Source organism: Lycium barbarum, chromosome 2 (genome assembly GCF_019175385.1).
Source record: "Lycium barbarum isolate Lr01 chromosome 2, ASM1917538v2, whole genome shotgun sequence".
Classification (NCBI taxonomy): Eukaryota; Viridiplantae; Streptophyta; class Magnoliopsida; order Solanales; family Solanaceae; genus Lycium; species Lycium barbarum.
Genome location: NC_083338.1, coordinates 115,095,532 through 115,119,841, shown reverse-complemented (window position 1 = coordinate 115,119,841; position 24,310 = coordinate 115,095,532). Strand labels below are relative to the sequence as shown.

At 40.7% G+C, this 24,310-nt stretch overlaps 2 protein-coding genes across 2 annotated transcripts; both read left to right on the top strand.

The window, feature by feature from the left end:
• The first annotated feature begins 1,088 nt into the window (after window positions 1-1,088).
• Window positions 1,089-9,763, top strand: LOC132628769 (uncharacterized). Its single transcript, XM_060344535.1, has 3 exons — window positions 1,089-1,147; window positions 8,795-9,212; window positions 9,563-9,763. The coding sequence occupies exons 1-3, from the start codon at window positions 1,089-1,091 to the stop codon at window positions 9,761-9,763; spliced, it is 678 nt and encodes a 225-aa protein (XP_060200518.1).
• Window positions 9,764-9,820: 57 nt separating this feature from the next.
• On the top strand, window positions 9,821-10,372 carry LOC132628768 (uncharacterized). Its single transcript, XM_060344534.1, has one exon. It carries the CDS (start codon window positions 9,821-9,823, stop codon window positions 10,370-10,372), a length of 552 nt encoding a protein of 183 aa, XP_060200517.1.
• Window positions 10,373-24,310: the final 13,938 nt, after the last annotated feature.

Here is a 24,310-nt window from a genome sequence, read left to right as displayed (position 1 = left end):
TAAGTGAGAATCAAGACCAGTGACAAACCTCTTTACTCTATTCCTCAAGTTAGGAACAAGCTCAGTAGCATATTTTTCCATGTGGCATCAGAAGAATTATTACCTCGGGATAATTCCCAAGTCTCGTACCAGGCATTTGCTACTCCTTGCAGCTGGTAAGCTCCAAATGTAGCTGCTTCTGTCTCCGTCATAGTCATCATTCTATAAATCATCTGAAGACCATCAATGAAATCTTGAGGGTCCTCTTCCTTCTTTGTCCCCGAGAAGACTGGGGCTTCATTCTTATGAACCCTTTAGCCCTAGAGGATTCTCCATGATTTCCAGAATTAGACCTGGCTTCCTGACCAGCCGCTAACTGTGTGAGCATTGTAATAACACTCCCAACATCCACATTAGTTGTTCCGATCTGAGGAACCAAAATCTCTGTCGGAGCTGGAGCGGTAGGAGTAGTCTCTGGTGTAGGCGCCTGATCAGCATTGGCTCGAATAGCCTCATGACGAGCAGCGTTGGAAGCTGCCCTTAAACTATTGGTAGTCTTTCTCTTTAGAGCCATAATCATCTGAAATTACATAAACGCAAGAATTAGGAAGACATCCTGAAGTTATAGCTTTAGTTGCACGATCTAGAATACAAATAAGTGAGACTTCTTTAATATGTCCCGGTGGTCTGTTGTTTATATGCCTGCAACCGTCATACATATAAATGAGACCCCACTGGACACGATTTCATAGACTCCCTACGACACTGAACTTGGCTGCTCTGATATCAAGCTTTGTCATGCCCCGAATCATGGCCTGGGCGCGACACGGCACCGATGCCTGACTGTCTATGACCGAGTGAACCCATGGCTTCTGAATCTAACAGTTATATCATGGAAGCAAGAGAATGCTCTAACTCAAATATAACAATGAATGCGGAAATATATGTTATAAGGCAAAACCAACATAACTAACTAAAGTTTGTGTCTATGAAACCTCTATGATCAAAATACTGAAAGAATAACTAGGTCAGGATAAGACCCTGACATGCCTCAAATACTAATGAACTAACTAATACTTGAAAAACTGGGAATAGAAGGGAAGCCCTGGATGAGAGGGGCTCACCAACTAGCTGATGTACTCAAAGTGCTGGCAGCTAAGCGGCTGCTGTATCCTCTTGAAACTCAGACTCTGCACCGTGAAGTACAGGCCCATGCATAAGGACGTTAGTACATTTGAACTGTACAATTATGATAAGCAACTGAAGCAATAATAAGGGATATGAACAATAAAGCATAATGAAACTGAATACTCATCTCATGAGCTGATCTGTATAGAAACCACCTGTGCAAATATCATGTAACTATGGCCTCAGGCCCAATAAGTAACAAGGTCTTAAAGCTATGGCCTCAGGCCCAAAATAATTATATATGCATATAAATCATAACTATGGCCTTAGGCCCAAAATAATTATATATGCATATAAATCATAACTATGGCCTTAGGCCCAATCAAACATGAAGCAACAGGTGTAAAACTGACTTCATGCTCGGTCACCTGACTGATGACTTAGACTGCATTCTGAGACTCGTAGATTGGATTACAAGTATTTTAGATTAAGCTAGGGTTCATAGCATGCATAACAAGTATGAATATAATCAGAAAACTAAGCTCTAACCCTAGGTTATGAAAATCAAGAACTAGGGCAAAATCATGAACTGACTAGATTTCTGAGAATTATGATAATTGAGTTATGAGGATGATTAAACAATGTTTCTCATGTAGATAGTATGCCTAACATACCTGGAATTGCTCTTAAACTTGAATAGTAATCTGGTCTTGGAAAGAGAATTCCAAGATTTTGCTCTTTATGCTCTTTAATTTAGTTTTCTTGAAAACCCTATGTTAAGAACATGGTTTCATGATTAGATTAATAGCATATATGATAGACTTGATTTGGAAGGGTTTAGAATGACTTACCTTGTTGTTTTGGATTGTTAGAAGAAGAACACTTCGTTTCTAGGGCTTGGAATTTTGAAAAACGGAATAACTAACTGCAGGCTGGTATTTATAGGTTCTGGTGCGGGTTGGAAAATACGGACCAAAATACGGTCTGTAAACCTAGGCCACATTTCAACATACTTCAAACAGCATCACTATTTTATGTTCCTTCCTAAATACGATCACGGTTTACAGGCCATATTTCAAAATACGATCCGTAATTAACAATATAAAATTCCACATGCCAAATTCCAGAATGCACAGTGATTTTGAGGTAACACTTTACGACTTGAAATATGGGTCGTATACTGGTTTATGGTCCGTATTCTGGGACGTAAATCCCCATTTGACAGCTGAAAAGAAATTTTCAATTCTCACATTCTTTATCTGGTTTTCTAAGTCTGGGATCATGGTCAAGGCTTAAGTTAAAGGTCTGAGGTATTACAGTAGAACCCGGATCAATTAGGGCATATATATCATAGGAGGGAATATGGATAGTATACCTGTAACCACATCAGGGGAGGGCTCAAGATCCTGGCATCCGGCTAAAGCATAAATATGGGGCTAGGGGCCACCTGAACTGGATGCTACCCCTCTGCCCTTGCCACGACCTGCTGATGCCTGGGGAGTCTGCCCTACGGGGCGCACGGATGAAGAAGAACCTGCTACTGATCCTGTAGGCTGAGCCCCGACTCTACCACTCATCGATGGACAATCACGCATCATATGCCCAGTCTGACCATAGGCATAACAAGCATATGAGCCTTGGCGACACTGACCTAAATGTAATCTACTGCACTGGTTGTATCGCGATACCAGTAGTCTCCTTTGACTAGAATCACCTCTAAACTGAGGACCTAAGACCCTCGAACTCTGATCCGGACTAGAATAAATGGGGAGACCAAATCTCCTGCCTACAAATTGAGGAGGTGCACTAGCTGCAGACTGGCTTGAATATCGGGAGCACTGTTGCCTCTATCCCTCTCTATACTCACTACTAGCACCTGCAGATCTAGCCCTCTTACTCTTCCCCCTATCCATATTACGCTCACCCCTCTGCGGCTGTTGCTGCTCTTCTAAATTTTAAGCATGGGCCTGAATACGGGAAATGTCCATCCCATCCTGAAGTGAAGCTGTCAAGCAATACTTGATCAAATATGGACTTATGCCACTCACAAATCGATGTACTCGGTCTCTCATATCGGCCACCATAGTCGGAGCATATCGGGCCAATGAATTGAAGCGAAGACTATACTCCCAAGCACTTATATTCCCTTACTTTAGATTCAGAAACCTATCAGCTCGAGCTCGACGGACTTCAGGTGACAAATAATGGTGAATAAAAGCGTCGACAAACTCTTGCCAAACTGAGGGAGGTGCATTTTCCCTTCACTCAGTTATTATACCAAAGAACGGCTACATCCCACAACCTATAGGATGCCAACTCCACTGACTCTTTATCTGAATCATGTGTAATCCTCAGCGTCCTCAACATATCGTCTATAAAACACTGCGGGTCTTCATCCTACTTTGACCCAAAAAATGCTGGCGGGTTCAAACTCATAAAATCACGGGCTCTGGTATTAGTCTCTCTATCACTGGGACCCATACTCTATCGCTGAGCCTGGGCAGCAACTACCTGTGTCAACAACTGAATAGCCTCGGTCATCTGCTAACCCGAAGCACCTGGTGGAGGAATTGGAGGCACTGGAGTTGGGGTGGAGACCCCTTCATGTTCCTCTAATATAGACGGAGTATGAGAAGTCCGAGATGGAGCCTCATTGTAGAACTCACCCTCTTCTATATTCACCGGGGACTCCTGTTCAATCCGCCTTTCTGTCGCAGTCTTGCCCTTCTGGGCGGTTGTTGCTTTCCTCTTTACCGGCATTGCTGAAATCATAACGCACAATTAGGGAAAAATAAAATCTTATAACATAGCTCTATCGCAGGATCTATGAAGAAGAAAGATGGTCATTGTTCCTAAATTCCCCGCATCCACTTGTTTATAAGTGCGATGCGCTTCACACCCATAAGCAAGACTTTACTGGACACGGCTCATAGACACATCCTAGGACGGAACTGCTCTAATACCACTTTTTTCATGACCCAACTAGTGGGCCATGACAGGTACTTGGAGTTGGCTACCGAGCACCACTCATCATGCTATCTATCATACTCAACCTGGACATAGATCATTATCACCACAAACTTATCATAAAATGATCGTCAATATCTCCCAAAACATGTATGTGTGCATAAGCCGAGGAGGCTACAAAAATGATGTACAAAATATACAATGAAGGGGATCACATAGTTTCTGTAACCTACACATAAGTATCTATGATCCTCTAACTGGAGTGCGGAAATCATAAGGATAGGACAGGACCCCATTATGCCCTAAATATGTACACAAAAGAATATACCAATAGGCTGCACCTCCGGAGTAGTGGGTGTTCCTATAAATCTGCTGAGTAAGCTCCTAAGCGTCTGTGCCGTCTCCCTGCCTACCTGTGGGCATGAACACAGCGTCCATAAAAGAAAAGATGTCAGTACGAACAATGTACTGACTATGTAAAACATACATATCAACATAATATAGAAATGAGAGAACATAAAGTGAAGGGATAACCTGTAACTGAATTCCTCTTAAGGCGAAATTATGCATGCTACTTTTAATAGTAAACATCATCATATCATGTACACATATATAAACTGCCCGACCATATAAGTACGGTGTGATCATTATTAGCCCGTGTACGGGGTAAACATCTCAAGCCGCCCACTAGTGGTGTCTGCCCGGCCAATTAGGCACGGTGTAATCATCATCATAGCTACACACTATGCATATCGTAGTGGTGCTGCCCGGCCAACTAGGCACGGTGTAATCTTACATATACATAATATGAAGCATGCATGAGAGCTCAAGTAAAAGTTGTAACTCTATCGGAGTGATGTAAGGTCGGGAACCTCCGATTATCTTATGGATCAAAAATCACCGCTAGGTCTCACCTTGAGGGAACCAATATTATGAGGTGTGACAACAACAAGAAATAACATCAATGAGCTCATGAAATAAGATTGTTAACTCATAATAGCATCATCGTTATAATAGGACATGTCTTGTCTCTAGCTCAAAAGGAACTCTTAATAATCTTAGACTTTTAACTTTGGAATGTAAGAAGGTCATGGAAATATAAGAAAGGAAATCATAGTAGAGGAGTCATGCATGTTACACCTCCCATTTTATTTCATGGAGATTTCGGCTTATTGGTGGTATATACCTTCGGTACGGTAGTCCGCACCAGAGTTTTGGTCATGAGATATTTTTCTTGGTATGTGTACAGGTGTATAAGTACGTATTCTTGACATTTTGAGGAAATTGGAAGTGAAACGAATCGAATCGGAGCAAGACGAAGCAGTTTAGGAAACAACTGACACCAGTCAGCGTCGACGGCCCAAGGAACGGACCGTTGACACGTCGACGAGCCGTCGCCTGGCACCATCGATGAGGTTCTGCGATCACACCTCGCAGGCAGAGAATCGAAGGTGCACGTTGGCGAGCCGTCGACCCTGCTCGTCAACCCGCGGATCTGGAAGCTTCCAGCCCTGTTTATAAATATAAGCCCCCATGTTTTATTTCATTATTTCTCCCAAGAACAGACCCTATATCTCTATAGAACCCTCTAAAACTTTCTCTCTATTTCTACAACAATCTATACCAAGAAATCAAGAGCAAAAGCCAAGATTTAAGAGATTCATATACTATGAAGCTTATTAGGGTTTGTGGAGAGTGAGAATTTCTTTGGCATGCAAGTGAAGGATTCCATTCTAATGGATTATAGTGACTCAAGGCTTGTTCCTAAGTGTTTAAGGTGAGTTTTATGTTTATTTCTTATTATTGAGGGTATTGAGGGGTTGAAAGACTTGGATTATGGAAGAACATAAAATATGGAGCTTAAATGTAGAATCAATGGTATAAACATTATATGTGAGTAAATGTAGTAGTGCACTATGACCATGATTATAGATGACTTGAAATGAAATTAGGAAATGTGGATAATGTAAGTGAATGGAGATTATTGCTTAGGATATTGTGAATGTTATTATAAACATTTGGGAGTTGATATATGATATGGAGAAAGTTATATAAACAAAGGAAATGCTACCCAATTTTCTCTAGCCTTAGTTAAGCATGTTCATGTGATCGATTAGCTAATGTTAATACGAACTCTCTTGAAGGTAGAGACGTGAGCATTGGAAGAGAACGTTCAAGTGATAGAGTAGCCAAACGAAAAGGTATGTAAGGCTAGTCCCTTCCTTCTATGGCATGATTCTCATGAAATGAATTCCCTTTTCTTTCCATGACTTTCTTACATTCCGGAAAATATGAGTCAACGCTATATAGAGCTCCTTCTGAGACAAAAAATAATAGATGCCTTATGAATTCGATAATGGTAATGAGGAGCCTAAGTCTAGAGATTCTAAAGCCTCTGATACGACTTTAATTATTATTGCTAGACCCACCTTATGATACTAGTTCCTTCAAGGTGAGGTATGATGATTATGATTTTTCCATAATAGAATCTGGGGTTCTCGACCTTACATCACCCCGATATGGTTATAGATTATCTTGGGATTCTAATATATGTTTTATGATGATTTTATGAGATGTATGCGATAATACGATTCCATCGTGCCTAGATGGCCGGACATGTCACCGCGAAGGCGGGCTGTATATGATTCCACCGCACCTAGATGGCCGGACATGTCACCGCTAATGCGGGCTGCTTATGATTACACCGTGCCTAGAGGGTCGGACATGACACCACTAGTGGGCAGCGTATGATGGTTACCCGAACGCGGGTTAACGACGATGATATATAGGATATGTATAAAATGCATTTACTTTTAAAAGGCTAAGCAGGTTATATCTTTACCTCATGTTCATGATTTCTTTATTATGCCAGTTTCTTTTCATGCCTTACATCCTCAGTACAATGTTCGTACTGACGCCCTTTTCTTTGAACGTTGTGTTCATGCCCACAGGTAGACAGGGAGGTGATCCGGATTCGTAGGAGGTATCAGCAGACTTTGAGAGCACTCCATCGTTCCGGAGGTGCCATTGATTATTATTTTGTGTATATATATATATTTTGGGCACAACGGGGTCCTGTCCCGTCCATATGTCTAGTACTCTAGTAGAGGCTCGTAGATACGTATGTGTGGGTAATATGGTCTCACAATTTCCCATTTGTATATGTATATTATTTTGATAGCCAAAGGGCTTATGTATAAAGAAAAAGTAATTATGTTTCAAAGTGAAAATGGTTTCCCTATGATTAGAAGCATGAGCTTAATGAATAAGCGCAGGATGAGTATGATGAATAGTAGTATGAGCGGTGCTCAGTGGTTAGCCCCGGGTACCCGTCATGGCCCCTAGTGGAGTCATGACAATGCCTTTGAAAGAAAAGGGACTAGCCTTAGATACCTTTACGTCTCCTTAACGGCTAAGCGTTCTCCTTCTAAGCTCACAATTCTACATTCAAGAGAATCCGCACCATAGTTAAGCCATTGGAAACATGCCTAAGCTAAGCTAAAGCAACTAAAGGGCTAACGGAAATTAGGCAGCATTTTCTTTGTTTCGACAACTTTCTCCATATAATATAACAGTTCCCAAACATCGATAGCGATACTCATAATATCATAATCAATAGATTCCTCAAGTTAAATATTGTTCACTTCTCAAATTCACCTTCAAACCATCCATAAATATGAGTATAATACAACATCATATTCGTTCTTCACATAACACTTCCTCAATGTCATTAGCATCATTATTAACAAGATTATACTCATCTCATACTAAGAATCTTGACTCAAATTAGCTTACTACTCAAAATTGCCTTATTTCCATATTTGAGCTCATATTCTACATTCTCCTCTAATCCAAGTCTTTCAACCACTCAATACCTTTAATAATATTTAATAAGTGTCAAAATTACCTTTGATTATGTAGGAATGGTCTTTGGATGAAGTTACTCCACTTGAGAAAACCCTAACATCAACACAAAAAGGAATCCTTGACTTCTACAAACCCTAATGAGCACCTATACACTTGATTCACTTGATTGTTGGTGTTTGATCTTTGATTTCCCCCTTGGATCTGTGTTAGTATGGTGTATGGAATATTCTAGAGCTCTCTTGAAGTGTGGATAATGAGTGAAATGAGAAATAAGAACTTGGGGCCCTCTTTTTATAAAATTTAAAAGCTGCCCGCTATGGATTATACGGACACTTATACGGTCCGTGTAATTTTATACGGTCCGTATAAGTGACCGTATAATCTCTCCAATGATGACCCTTCACTGTGACTGTTATACAAACCATTATACGGACTGTATAAAGTAATACGAACCGTATAATTGGTCATATAACTCACCCTTTTCCCGAATTTGTTCTCGTCGATTCATTTGATCTCTAATCCTTATAGAACCTTCTTAGCACTTGTTTAATACTTTGTTAACCATCTAAGGAGACTTATAACTTCCCCTCAAGACATTACTAAATAATCCTTAACTCGATAACTTGCGAGACCTTTCCCAAACACAACTTATACTTCAATTCTCCTCAACAAACTTAGTTTCTCCGAGTCATATGACATAAAAATCTTATCGTATATACTTCAAAGCTACTTAATACTCTCCTTAATGTCATAAGGGCTTCATGTTCTCCTTGAGCTTGCGTTAGTCTATTCACAGTATGACAACACGGAATGTCTGAGGTGTAACAAATAATGTCATTTATCTTGAGAACAGAATTGGAGGTAATCCTGTCACTTTTGCTGAGGTAGTTGATTTCCAACATTTTTTGGATGAGTGTGAACTTTCAGAGTTACCAAATACTGGATGTCAATTTACTTGGAGTGATAAGCATGGTACAGACAAAATTTTCATAAAAATTGATTGGGCCTTAGTAAATGGAGAATGGGTGGGTAACATGCCACAATGCATAGTTAATGTGCTGCCTGAGGGGGTGAGTGACCATTGCCCCCTAGTGGTTAAGGTGATAGAAGATAGAACAAAAAAGAAAAGTTCTTTTAAATTCTCCAATATCTGGAGTACACATCCTGATTTCTTAAGGATAGTAGCACAGGACTGGGCAAAGGAAGTGGTTGGATGCAAAATGCACAAAATAGTAAAGCAGTTGAAACTGTTAAAAGGAAGCCTGAGGAAGGTGCATAAGAAAGATTTTAATAATTTTTTATCCCAGGTGCATAAACAAAGAGCTGAATGGCAAAGACTCCAGACTTTATTGTAATGTAATCCAACTGATGGGCCACTGCAACAAAAGGAGAAGGTGATGTGTGCAAAATTCAAAACTTCTACATATCTTGTTGAATCATTGTTAATAAAGAAGAGTAAAGCTACTTAGATAAAATGGGAGATGATAACACCAGATATTTCTTTTCTGTACTTAAGCAAAAGAAGTTAATGCAAACCATAACTCAGATAAAGGATGCTCAACAACAATGACAACATGAACCTGAGACAATTGCTAATGTGCTTGTGGACTACTATCAAAAGCTGCTTGGAAAGGATGATGTAAATAGGAGACAGGCTCAAGCACAAATCTTTTCTCAAGGGGCAAGATTGACAATAGAACAACAAATGCAGCTGGTGCAAGCTTATACTGCAAAAGATGTCAAGCAAGCAATGTTTAGCATTAATGAGAATAAGAGCCCTAGGCCAGATAGTTATGGCAGTGGTTTCTTTAGGGCTGCTTGAAAGGTGATTGGGAATAATGTGTGTGATGCTATACTGGAGTTCATGAGTAATAGGAAGATGCTGAAGCAACTGAATGCAACTATGATCTCAATCATCCCAAAGGTAGCTAAACCTGAATTTGCTAGTCAATACAGACCTATATCATGTTGTAATGTACTGTATAAGTGCATTTTTAAAATGTTGTGTGTAAGACTGACTGTCATTTTACCTAGTATAGTGCGTGACACTCAAGCTACATTTGTGAAAGGCAGATCACTTGTGCATAATGTTCTGATGTGTCATGACATTTTGAGGTGTTACAATAGGAAAAATTCCTCTGCTAGATGCCTAATGACAATTGACCTAAGGAAATCTTATGATATGGTCAAGTGGGAGTTTGTGGAGGAAATGCTTGAGGGATATGGATTTCAAGACAAGTTCATTCAACTGGTAATGGTGTGTATTAATACAACAAGATTTTCAGTCAAAGAGAATAAAAAGGGATGTGGATACTTTGAAGGAAGGAGAGGGTTGATACAGGAGGATCCCATCTCACCTCTGCTCCTTGTGCTACTGATGGATTATTTGTCTAGGATCTTAAGGAAGATGAGCCAATTACCTGATTTCTGATACCACCCCATGTGCAAGGAGCAACAACTTACTTATCTAACCTTTACAGATGATTTATGTCACACCCTAATCTCCCTAGGGTGTGATGGGCACCCGACCCTTACTTAGGGCCGAGCGAACCCTCTGACCCTTAATGCACACATAATCTTTTTGGATCTTTAAATCAAATAAAGATGAAATACATAATACAACTTTCAGAAATATTCTTTTTCGTTGTTCTTAAATCAAACAAAAATTTGTAATTATATGGAATTTTATCACATAATACAGAATGACATATCGGCTGATGGAGCCGCTTACAAAACTGACATTCTATACCCACAACTCTGTCTGCAAAGTCTCTAACATTAATCAGAAACCATGGCACATATACTCTGACTCTGCAGCACTCCAGGAGCAAATGGAGCTTGCCAACGCCGCTGGAACATCTTCTATAATGGCTTCTACTCATCTGGGTGTACCTGCGCGGCATGAAACGCAGCCCCCGAAGAAAGGGGGTCAGTATGGAAAATGTACTGAGCATGTAAGGCATGGAATATAGAAAACGGAACCATAATCGAAACAAGCAGTACAAAGGTAATTACATTATTCAGAATACCAAAATGCTTATTTTTCCAAACACAGATCGTGCGTACCGACATCATATGTCATCATAAGCATATACATATAACCGATCCATTTGTAATATAATAGTGCCGAGGAACGTACAGTCCGATCCATAACTATAATATATTAGTGCCGAGGAACGTACGGCCCGATCCATAAATATAATATATTAGTGCCGAGGAACGTACGGCCCGATCCATAAATATAATATATTAGTGCCGAGGAACGGACGACCCGATCCATATCTATATTATATTGTTGCGGAACGTGCAGCCCGATCCATACATATATATTATATTGCTGCGGAACGTGCAGCCCGATCCATACATATATATATTATATTGCTGCGGAACGTGCAGCCCGATCCATACATATATATTATATTGCTGCGGGACGTGCAGCCCGATCCATACATAATATATTATATTGCTGCGGAACGTGCAGCCCGATCCATATATATAACATAACATGTTAGTGCCGAGTATAACATAGTGCGCACAATGACATAACCGTCCCGGGACCCAGCGAACGATACCACAATAGTATGCACGAGCAGAGTAGTGAGAAACCATATGCATATAAATCAATTCTAAGACTCGATGGACAAGTATACTTCCGACACCTGAAGGCTCAGAATCAAGTTTCGGGTCAATCCGATTTAGTATAAGAAAGTTATGAGCGTTTCAAGTACAGAACCTTCTACGAACGTTTCAGAAGCCATTTTTGGAAAATCAAAGCAACAATCATATCAAGTACCTTTCGGATATCGTTACGGATCAAATCAAATAGAGCATTTGGGAACCATATGTACGTATCAAAATGTATCAAAGACTCGATGGAATAATCAAACGTGCTATCATTTGAAAACCAAGACATTAGGCATATCAATTATCTCTCGAATGCCATTCGGAAACTTATCAAATAGATCTTCGGACATCATAGATACGCATCAAAACCATATGAAATAGCTTATGGAAGTCAAAAATATTGGCCATCCTAGTGGCTCTAAGAATAGGAATTTCTTTGAAATCATGCATATACGTCATCTGCTCGTTTCATAAGGATCATGCCAAAAGAAAGAAAGGGTAAGCCTTACATACCTGTCCCACGTCCAATTAGCTACGCTTATTTGTCCAAACTTGCTAATCTACATTCAAGAGAATTGACATAATCATTAGACTCATCGACATATACTTGTCTTAGTCTTTCAAATGAATTCGTTTATAATCTGCCGAAATTTCGGCAGCATTTCCCCTGTAAATACACCATCCCCGAGAATCTAACTCGGCCAATTCAACAACAAACCCGAGAATGCAACTCGGCCAATTTGTCAATAACAATCCGACAATCGTACTAAAAACTTCCACAATCAATCCAAAATATATTCTAACATTAACAACCTTCGTCACACAATTCAACGACATTTCATTTATATTCAATTCAATCACATATAATCAAGCCAATACCAATGATCTCACATTCAAGTATTTATCCGAAATCATTCTAACATGATTCAAGAATACTTCAAACAATTCACATAACATTCACAACAACCCAATCAACATACTACTTCACCCGAAACCTTCCAAATTCAACAAGAATAATAACAACCTATTTCCTTCTTTCAAATTCAATCACAACAACCCAACTTACAAATCTTCCAAACACATGTCTCACTTCCAAATTCATGAATTATATTTACAATCTACACATTAGCAATAGCATTCCTACAAATATAAGAAACCATACTAATGTCACATTAACATCTTCAACAATCCCACAATGATTCCAACTTCATTTCAATTCATCAAACCTTCATTTTATTATGGAATCCACAATATCAACAATCAAACTACTAAATAAAATCAATTCATCATATCCACACAACATGGCCCTATTCGGCCACCACCTCCACATATATAAATCATGAATTTCATCCATTTCCACATACTTCAACACTCACAAATCATCCATAACACATGAAAGAAGGGGTTAAACCTTACCTTTATTCTTTGACTCCTCTAATCGGCTAGAGCTTCCATCTTGCACCATGAATACTTTGCTTGTTCCAACAACCACTCCATGTTAATTAGGGCCTTTAAATTAGTTGGAATACTAGAAGAAAATAATTTTTCTTGACAAATTTCCATGGCACCAAATTTTTTTGCCAAGGCCGAATACTACTATATTTTTTTTTTCTTGAAGCTTCTTCAAGTTTCTTGAATTAGAAGAAGATGAATAATATGATCCATAGGTCATCTTTTATTTATACACATTAAGCATCCATGTGGGCAAAGGCCCACACCACATAAACGGCCCGCTTGGCCTATTTGTTTCAAGACTAATCTTTTTTTTTTGTGTTGTAATTCATGAAATATTATTTTCCTAATTCCAATTTTGCCCTTAGCCTTTCTCAATATTACCATAGACCACCTTGTGAATTTACCTTTTTACCCTTAGCCTTTCTCAATATTTCCATACTAATAAACAACTTGTTCACTAAAATAATTTTGGAAAATAGTCTTGCCCTTAACTTTTCGCAATTATCTCGAATTATCCAAACGTACAAAATACGGGCTATAACAATTTAATGATCTTCTGCAAAGGGAATGAAAAATCTGTGAGAAGAGTGATGGAAGCATTAGACAATTTCTCTAAAACAACTGGATGGGAAGCAAATACAGATAAATCTAGTTTGTATATTGCTGGGGTTACTGATTCAATGAAATAAAGACTGCTGGACATTACATGTTTCTCAAGTGGATCTTTTCCAATGAGGTATCTAGGCTTGCCTTTATCCCTAAAGAAATGGAACAAGATTGATTGCCAACAATTATGTTTGAAGATAACTGAGAAAATTAGATAAGTGTCAACTAGACATTTGTCTTATGCTAGAAAGTTACAAGTGATCAACTCTATACTATTTTCCTTGCACAACTTTTGGGGGGCAGTGTTCATCTTACCCTAGAGTGTAGTGAATGAAGTGGATAAAAAGTGCAGGATTTTCTTGTTGGGAAGTATAGAGGAGAAGAAGAAAACTGTCCCTAGTAGCATGGGACAAGATCTGCTAACCCAAGAAACAAGATGGTTTGAACATTAAGTGTTGTAGAGTATGGAATATAGTAGCATTTGGCAAGCTGATCTGGTTGCTATTGACCAACAAGGAAATACTTTGGGTGAAGTGGTTTCATGGTATCTATATGAAAGAAGATGAGAATTTCTGGGACTACACAGCACCAGCTGACTGTAGCTGGTATTGGAAGAGGCTCAATAAACTCAAACTTGGCATGAGGAGGTGGTACAATGCAGACAGATACAATCTTACAACCTCAGGCAAGTACTCAATTGCAAAGGGCTACTATGATATGATAGGTGCAGGACAAGCAATGGAAACAAGCACACTGATATGGAGTAAAATCCTGCAACCTAAACATAAATTCATCTTATGGTTGGCAGCTCAAAAGAAACTGTTAACTAGGGGAAGATTAGCAGGAATTAAATGTCCAAATACTGAATGTGAACTGTGTGATATGCATGCTCATGAAGACAATAACCATCTCTTCAAGGACTGCACATGGGCTATGGGACTGTGGCAGGCTATGAATGACCGGATTAAATTGCAATTGTCAAAGAATTATATTGTTGATGTACTGCAGCTGATAAAACAGAAGCATTGGCCCAGGATGAAGAAGAAATTGTTGCTGCTGTTCTAGGAGCTATGATCTATCATATTTGGTTGGTTAGAAACTGAAATTTTTTTAGAAAGCAAAGTGTAAATATAGAGTTTGTGATACAACAGATGAAAACAATAGTTAAGGAGAGAATATAGATGTTTAGAGATTCCAAACATGCTAGGAAATGTGAGTGGTTTATTGAGAAAATTTGTAATTAGTTCTTTGAGGCTTGAAAGATCCAGCAATCTTTCTAGAAGAGGGTTGGAACTTCAGGTGCTCCTTAGTGTGTCTTCAGTTTTGTTGTATGGTAATATATTTCCCAAAAAAAAGGTGCCAATGTTGTCAATTTTCATTTTTTTTAATCCGTTCCCTTCATCATTAGCTAGAAATGTCGAATTTTAGTTCAAAATTTTTTAATAGCAAGGCTTCACCTTAAGAGTTCTTTACTGCTTATCTGAATTAATTTGATCAATGAGTTTTGAATATCGTATGACTAAAAAAAATTGTCATGTCTTTCTCCAACTTCTCTTACAATTTTGGGTTCTCATGTACTTTAATTTTATTCTTGAAAAAAAAAATCACAATGAGTTTCATACCCAATGGTATATGCCAATATCTGGACTTTCGAATGGTCCCATATAACATGTCCCATAAACTGACTATATTTTTCCCTTTCTAACTAATTTGATTTCTCGGGTCAATTGGTTTTGTGGGTTTTTATGAATTTTCTTTTAGATTCTTTTTTCAAAAAGAAATATCTATATTTTGACGTAGTATACGATATCTAAAAATAAATTTTGGCATTGTCATTTCTTCTATTAAAGTCTTAACGGACTGTGTTCATTCATTCCTACATGTTCAGTTTTACTGTGTCTTAATATTAGCGGGCTTCATTATTTGATTTTGATTAAAAAAAAAGTAAGTTTTTGGTTACTGTCAGATTATGGAACAAGTAGGCCTTGATGAATTATAGACTTAAGAAACTTGGAGCTGGAGCTGAAGCTGTGGCAAAATTAAGGACCCTCAAATTTAGCAAGAAAGTGCTGCAAAAAGTTTAGCATGCTTGGTCCCACCAACATGTGAATGTCTCTCCTTATATTTGTTGGAAATGAGAAATGACACCATTTTACCCTTTTTCTCAACTCCACCCCAATTATAGAAATTATCAGCCTCTTCTATCCCTTTCACCCTGTTCTTTCCCTTATTTTTTCTTACTTGAGTCGAGAAATTCATTGACACCAAAACCAAGATGGTGATTTAACTTGTATCCATGGACAATGTGTAGAATCTTACACGTGCAAATTTTGACTTTTTTTAGTAGGTTACTTGCATTATTTTTTAAGTGAAAAATGTTGCTCTCTCCGTTTGTTTGTCTTACTTTAGTCCGTTTAAAAGAGAATATTTCTTTTCTTTTTTAGCAACTTTTTAATTTCAACTTTCCACGTGATATGTTTAAGACCATAAGATTAAAAAGAATTTGGTACATGACTACATTCTACATTTATTTAGTTTAATACCACAAGATTCAAAAGTCTTTTTACTTTCTCAAACTCCCTGCCAAGTCAAAACTAGACAAACAAATTGAAACCGAGGGAGTACTTATTATGAATAGTTTGTATATAGAAGTTAAACTCGTCAAAAACATGTCAACAACTATACTTGGTATCAAGCAATGATTTTAGGCTAAGTTGATTGAATGGTTGACTACATTGCTGAATAGCAGTTATGGGATCTCCAGCATCCATTACGGCAAAAATGGCTGATGATTGTTGCAGTGGTAAACAATTTCTATTAGAAAAAAGAGGAAGGTGGAGTGGGATGGTACTCAAGATTTAATGGTTTCCTGAATTGAACATTTTGTAGTCATCTTTAATATAACAATGGTGTTTCTTATTTGAAGGGAAGAAAGAAACATGCTGGTAACTGAAGATAAAGAAATTGTTTTATGTCCAATACATATGTTTGGACGATTTTAGTTATGCACTTTGGATGAAAGAGCTCCCCACATATTTTTTTCATTGATGCAGCGGTGCTTTTTTTTATCTGATGAGATCACCGTTTGTATACGGTAAAAACCGGATATGCGTTGAACCGGTGAGACCCGGAACCGAGGGAAGAAGGGGACAAGAACGTGCATGAAGACTTTCGTTCTGAACCGGAGGAACGACCAAACCGAGGCCAAGGTCGGGGCATCATTTGGTCCGGTTTTCTTCATGGCCGAGTTGGTCGTTGCCGTTGGTCCGTTTGGTCGTGGCCGTTGGTCCGGGAGATCCGTTGGGCGATTTCCACGCGTCGATAACGTCCTGCCACGCTCAACTGCCAATCGTATGGGTGTCAGACCGTACGGCCAACCTAACCCAACCTAATCCAAGTCAGAGTTTTCTTTATTTTTAGTTTTCTCTTATTGTATGGAGCCCATGAGGCAACACTATAAATAAGGGCCATTGCTCACTTTTAAGGGGTTAGCTCCTTAACATCAAGAACATTCTTTTCTACTAGAAATATATACAAATCTCTGTCATTATCGTGTGCAATCCGAATTCATTGTGTTCATCTCTATTACATTTCTTCAATCAAGTAACACACATATATTAGTAAACATTCAAGTCCATAACAAACCACCAATTATTAGTTGCTTCTTCATAATGCATTCATATATTTCTTTTCTCTATCAAAGGGATTCAAGGCATAACCACATATCCTATACCTCACCCACAAATTTAATTGATTATCCAAATTCGGGATAAACAGTTTGGCGCCCACCGTGGGGCCAGGATAATAGTGGTATTTTATCTTGATCTCTACCTTACCCATCAAAATCAAAAGCATCTTCTGTTCGTCACTGGAAAAAAAAAACAGACTAGATGGCTGACAGTGGGCAATCTAGTCACGTCAACAACCACGAAATCGTGGCTGAAAACGAAGGAAGCGGTCCACGGGGACTACCAAACCCCACTGATCCTAACCCCATTAATTCGAGAGAGGGCCTCAACCATCAAAACACCGTGGATCAGGAGAATGCAGTCCAACCGGCTACTGACCCTTTAAATACACACAATTCGATTACTTTGTCCCAGACTCAGGGCCGGAAAAAACCGGGTACCCCGAAGGATAATGTTGACTTACGTTTAATCTTTGAAATATTGCAAGAACAGATAGCGGCGATTTCCAAACAGGGAATCGCAATAGCCCGGTTGCAAAACGGAGGGGATAAAACGACCTCGGAGGAGGCAAAGGGTGTTGCTGAACCCAGAAGAGATGAGGCACGGATGGTCGAGAGCGATGGTTCCGGAGCCGGGTCCTCCACCGAGGTTCTGAGAATGCTCGAAACTTTGGCAAAACGGGTAGACTCAACCGAGAAGAGGGTGGAAACATACAACTCTCGGGTAGACCAAATCCCGGGGGTTCCGCCTTTACTGAAAGGGCCGGATTCGAAGAGGTACATCCAAAGGCCTTTTCCTCCGAGTGCAACTCCAAAACTAATCCCGAAGAGGTTCAAGACGCCGGATATCCAGAAATATGACGGCACAACGGACCCACACGAACACGTGACCTCATACACGTGCGCTATAAAGGGAAATGATATGGAGGAGGATGAAATTGAATCGGTATTGCTGAAAAAATTTGGGGAAACTTTGTCAAAAGGGGCATTGACATGGTACGACCATCTGCCCAAGCATTCGATCACTTCATTCGAAATGCTCGCTGATACCTTCATAAAAGCTCACGCCGGTGCCAAGAAGGTGCAGGCCCGTAAGGCAGATATTTTCCGTATAACTCAGAGAGACGATCAATTACTGCGTGAGTTTGTCAACCGATTCCAAAGGGAACGAATGGAGCTCCCCCCGGTTCCAGAAGAATGGGCTGCACAAGCTTTCACAAAGGGGCTCAATGTTCAGAGCTCAACGGCTTCGTTCAAATTAAAGGAAAGCTTGCTCGAGTACGAGGCTGTGACATGGGTTGATGTCCATAACCGATACGAGTTGAAAATTCGGGTGGAGGATGATCAATTCGAACTTCCCCCGGGGCCGATAAATGTGAACAACATTTTTGAGAGACCAATGAAGGGTTACGAAACAAAGGCCGAGTCGTCGAGGGAAAGGTATCGGCCATACTCCTGTTCGGAGAAGCCAAGCTTTAGGTCGAAGAAATCAAGGGTTAGCCCAAGCCATTTCCCATGTCGGGGTAGTAAACGGGTCGAGCGCCCGTCGAACAGTCGGGGTCTCTCATTCCGGAGCGACGCCGGAAGCTCTGCCGGCAACAAGCATTTACCAAAGATATTGGAGTACAACTTCAACGTCAGTACCTCGGGCCTCGTCTCGGCCATTGGCCGTGTCCCGGATGTAAAATGGCCGAGACCTCTAAGGTCGAATCCGGGCCAACGGGACCCGAGCATGGTGTGTGAATACCATGTAACCCATGGTCACAGAACCGAGGATTGTCGCCAGCTAAGAGAGGAGGTAGCCCGGTTACTGAAGAATGGTCATCTCCGAGAATTGCTGAGTGAACGAGCCAAAAATCACTACAAGGAAAGGGAGGCTCATCGAAGGGCCGAGCCAGTAGAACCCCAGCATGTAATCAACATGATAGTTGGGGGAACCGATGCCCCTCGAGGGCCGGTGATGAAACGGGCCAAGGTTTCTATTGTTCGCGAAAACCGCAGCCGGGATTACTTACTCGAGGTTTCCATCTCTTTCAGCAACGAGGATGCAGAAGGCATCATTCAACCGCACAATGATGCATTGGTAATTTCTATTCTTATATTTAAAACTCAGATTAAACGTATTTTGATTGACCCAGGTAGCTCGGCCATCATCATCCGATGGAGAGTGGTCGAACAGCTAGGGCTGCTCGATCAGATCGTACCGATAGCCCGGGTACTCAGCGGGTCCAACATGGCGAGCGAAACCACAAAAGGGGAGATATCGCTGCCGGTTAATATCAATGGCACTATCCAGCAAACGGTGTTCTATGTGATCGAAGGGGACATGAAGTATAACGCATTACTAGGCAGACCCTGGATACATAGCATGAGGGTCGTGTCATCGACATTGCATCAGTTGCTGAAAATCCCGACACCGGAGGGGATAATAACCATCCGAGGCGAACAGCCCGCTGCAAGGGAGATGTTTGCGGTCGAGGAAATGACACCTCAGCCTGAAACATCGTATCAAAGGGAGAAGAACTCAACCGGGGAAACGGACACCAAATAGAAATCACAGCATACAGGGTTGGACCAGGGGTGCGAAGAGGATGACTTTGGTGTGCCCAGATCATTCGTCATGCCATATGACTCGGACGCAACCAAGTCAACAGTAGAGGAGCTGGAGCAGATCATCTTGTTCGAGTATCTACCGACAGAAAGGTATACCTGGGCACGGGGTTAACCCTGGAGCTCAAGAACAAGCTAATTGAATTTCTTTGAGCTAACGCAGATTGCTTCGCATGGTCCCATATAGATATGACAGGTATATCACCAGAGATAGCAACTCACAAGCTCAGCTTAGACGGGAAGTTTCCCCCGGTGAAGCAGAAGAGAAGGCCCATAGCGGAAGCAAAACACGTCTTCGTCAAAGACGAGGTAACAAAGCTTTTAAAAATAGGTTCTATTCGGGAGGTAAAGTACCCGGACTGGCTAGCTAACGTGGTAGTGGTGCCCAAGAAAGGTAATAAATTTCGAATGTGTGTTGATCACAAGGATTTAAATAAAGCATGCCCGAAGGATTCATTCCCGTTGCCTCACATCGATAGAATGATCGATGCGACGGCCGGACATGAGATGTTAAGTTTTCTCGATGCCTACTCCGGGTATAACCAGATTCGGATGCACCTGGAGGATCAAGAGAAAACATCCTTCATCACCCGGTATGGGACTTACTGTTATAATATCATGCCGTTTGGACTAAAAAATGCCGGTGCAACTTCCCAACGCCTAGTTAATGAGATGTTCGAAGAACAAATAGGGAAAACAATAGAAGTTTATATTGACGACATGGTGGTCAAGTCCCTGGAAACAGAGGACCATTTAAAACAATTGCAGGAAACTTTCGACGTACTCCGCAAGTATAACATGAAACTCAACCCGGAAAAATGTGCCTTTGGGGTAAGGTCCGGTAAATTTCTGGGTTTCATGGTGTCAAATCGGGGGATCGAAATCAACCCGGACAAGATCAAGGCCATCAAGGATATCGAGGTGGTGAATAACGTCAAAGGAGTAAAGAGGCTCACTGGAAGGATAGCGGCGTTGAGTCGTTTCATATCGAGGTCCTCGGACAAGCGTCATCGTTTCTTCTCCTTACTAAGGAAGAAGAACGACTTCGTTTGGACGCCGGAGTGCCAAAGAGCTTTACAAGAATTGAAGAGATACTTGTCCAGCCCACCGCTGTTGCATACGCCAAAGGCGGACGAGCTGTTTTTTCTCTACCTTGCTGTCTCCGAGGTAGCGGTAAGTGGCGTTTTGGTCCGAGAAGAATCAGGTACGCAATTCCCTATCTATTATGTAAGTAGAACTTTGGGGGATGCAGAGACCCGTTATCCCCACTTAGAAAAATTGGCATTGGCACTGGTAAGTACTTCTAGAAAGCTCAAGCCCTACTTCCAATGCCACCCAATATTTGTAGTAACTACTTACCCCCTGAAAAACATCATGCATAAACCGGAATTATCAGGTAGACTAACTAAATGGGCCGTCGAAATTAGCGGATATAATATCGAGTACAAACCTCGAACGGCCATCAAGTCCCAGATCTTGGCCGATTTTGTGGTAGATTTTACCCCGGCTATGGTCCCCGAGGTTGAGAAAGAGTTTCTGCTGACCTCGGGGAAAGCCTCGGGTATTTGGTCAATACATACGGATGGAGCCTCGAACCTCAAAGGTTCCTGGCTTGGGATCGCCCTTAGGACCCCGGTCGGGGATGCCGTTCGACAGTCTATTAGAACTGCTAAATTGACTAACAATGAAGCCGAGTATGAGGCTATAATTGCAGGTTTGGAACTGGCCCGGAGTATGGGGGCCGAAATAATCGAGGCAAAGTGCGATTCGCTCTTGGTCCTAAGCCGGGTGAACGGCGTCTTCGAGGTCAAGGACGAACGGATGCAGAGGTATCTTGAAAAAATCCAAGTGATACTACATCGGATTAAAGAATGGACCATGCAGCATATACCGAGGGAACAGAACAGCGAAGCCGATGCATTGGCAAATTTGGGATCCTCGATCGAAGCGGAAGAAATCAACCCCGGAACTACGGTGCACTTGTTGAACACGGCAATAGAAAACGGACATGCCGAAATAAACACAATGGGTTTGACTTGGGATTGGCGAACAAGTACACCGACTACTTGCGTGACGGAAAGCTCCCGAATGACCCAAAAGAATCACGGTCATTAAGGACCAAAGCTGCGCGTTTCTGCTTGGTAGACGGCCAATTGTACCGACGATCCTTCTTCGGCCCCCTGGCTAAGTGTTTGGGTCCCGGAAAGACAGAGTATGTGTTGAGGGAGTGCACGAAGGAACCTGTGGCAACCACTCCGGTGCTGAAGCTCTGGTCCGAAAAATCATCAGGGCCGGTTATTACTGGAACCGGATGGACGAAGACTCAAAAAATTTGTCCGAAAATGTGACGGGTGTCAGAGACATGCTCCGATGATCCACCAGCCCGGGGAGTTGCTGCATTCGGTGGTTTCACCTTGGCCTTTCATGAAGTGGGGAATGGACATTGTCAGCCCATTACCATGGGCACCAGGTAAAGCCCGTTTCATTCTGTTTATGACTGATTATTTCTCTAAGTGGGTTGAAGCGCAGGCCTTTGAAAAAATCAGAGAGAAGGAAGTCATTGACTTCATATGGGACCACATCATCTATCGCTTCGGCATCCCTACTGAGATAACCTGTGATAACGGACCCCAGTTCGTGGGTGGCAAAGTCAATGATTTTCTCAAAGGATTGAAGATCAAGAAAATTGTATCAACCCCGTATCACCCGTGTGCAAACGGACAGGCGGAATCCAAGAACAAGACAATAATAAAAAATCTGAGGAAAAGTGTTACACCTCGGGAAATCTTCCGTTGGTACGCAAGTGAATGAACTAGTGAAATGCGAGTATCGGGTTAATGATGACTTAAGGGCATTTTGGGAAAGAGTTATAACGTCCCTTGGACTGCTAATGAAGTGTTAAACAAGTGTTAAGAAGGTTCCATAAGGATCGGAAATCAATCGAAGTGACGAGAATAAGTTCAGTGAACTGATGAGTTTTACGGCTCATTATACGGACCGTATAATGTTTTACGGACCGTATAATGGACCGTAAAACCATCACAGTGGAGGTTGGTTGCTGGTGGAATTTTACGGTCAGTTATGCGGACCGTATAACGAACCGTCAAACGGTCACAGTGAAGGGGTGCACGCAGACCTATTTCACGGTCTATTATACGGACCGTATAACCATTATACGGACCGTATAATGGAACCCGACGGATCAGTGGAATGTTATTAAATAAAGGACCAAGTTCATGAAATCATTTCAACATTTCATCTCTCTCTCTAAAACATCTCTCTACATTTATTATACAAGTTTTCAAGGATTATAAGCCATCAACAACATTAAATAAGTGAATCAAGAGTAAGAACCCATCAAGGATCATCTAAAGTCAAGAAATCCAAATGGAGAAAAACTAGGGTTTTGCTCAAAGTGGAGTATTATCAACTAAAGCTTGTTCCTACAACATCTAAGGTAAGATTCATGATATTTATATGTTGTTTAAGGTATTTGGGAGTTAAAATGCTTGGTCATTAGAAGAGAATAGCAAAATGGGTTATGAATGATGAATAGTGACGTTTTTGAGACATAGTTTGAATTGAATCATGATTGTTGTTGTATTGTGATATGAATGTGTTATAAATGACGTCAAGATCATGAAATAGACATTGTATATGAATGGGCGAAGTTGGGTGTTGTGACCATAAATAGGGATAATGGAAGTGAATTGAGAATATGGATAATGCGAATGACTAATGGCCATTGTTATAATATTAATGAAGGTAGAAACGCTAACATTGGAAGGGAACGTGCAAGTGAAGAATAGTCCGACGAAAAGGTATGTAAGGCTAACCCTTCTTTCATAAGGCATGGTTCTTGGCCAAATTCCTAATTCCTCTATATGAGTATGTTGTCTCCAAACGATTGATAATCCGAGCTCATAAGCTCACGATACTTGATATGTACGACGATTGTACTACGCACCTCATATGACGAGTAAGTCTATGATATAGAAGTAACGATAATGATGACGATAGTAACGATGATGATATAAATTATGATGTAAAGGGTGCCTAAGGGCTATTATACTTATGTGTGCCTATGAAGGGCTATAATGAAACCCCGGGCCTATAACGCCGGGTAGAATATATGTATATGAATATGTATAGAGTGTGTATACAATTACGAAACGCGCGCACACATCAGCAGATGGTACGGATAACCCTGATGCCTTGGTAGGGCCAGGTAGATATGACCTTGAGCCTTAGTTGGCCAAGTATGTATAAGACACCGAACCTTCATGGTCGGGCACGCTATGTATCTATGTATATATATATATATATATATATATGTATATGCTATGTATATGACATCATTAAGAGTACGAATATGTTATGTATATG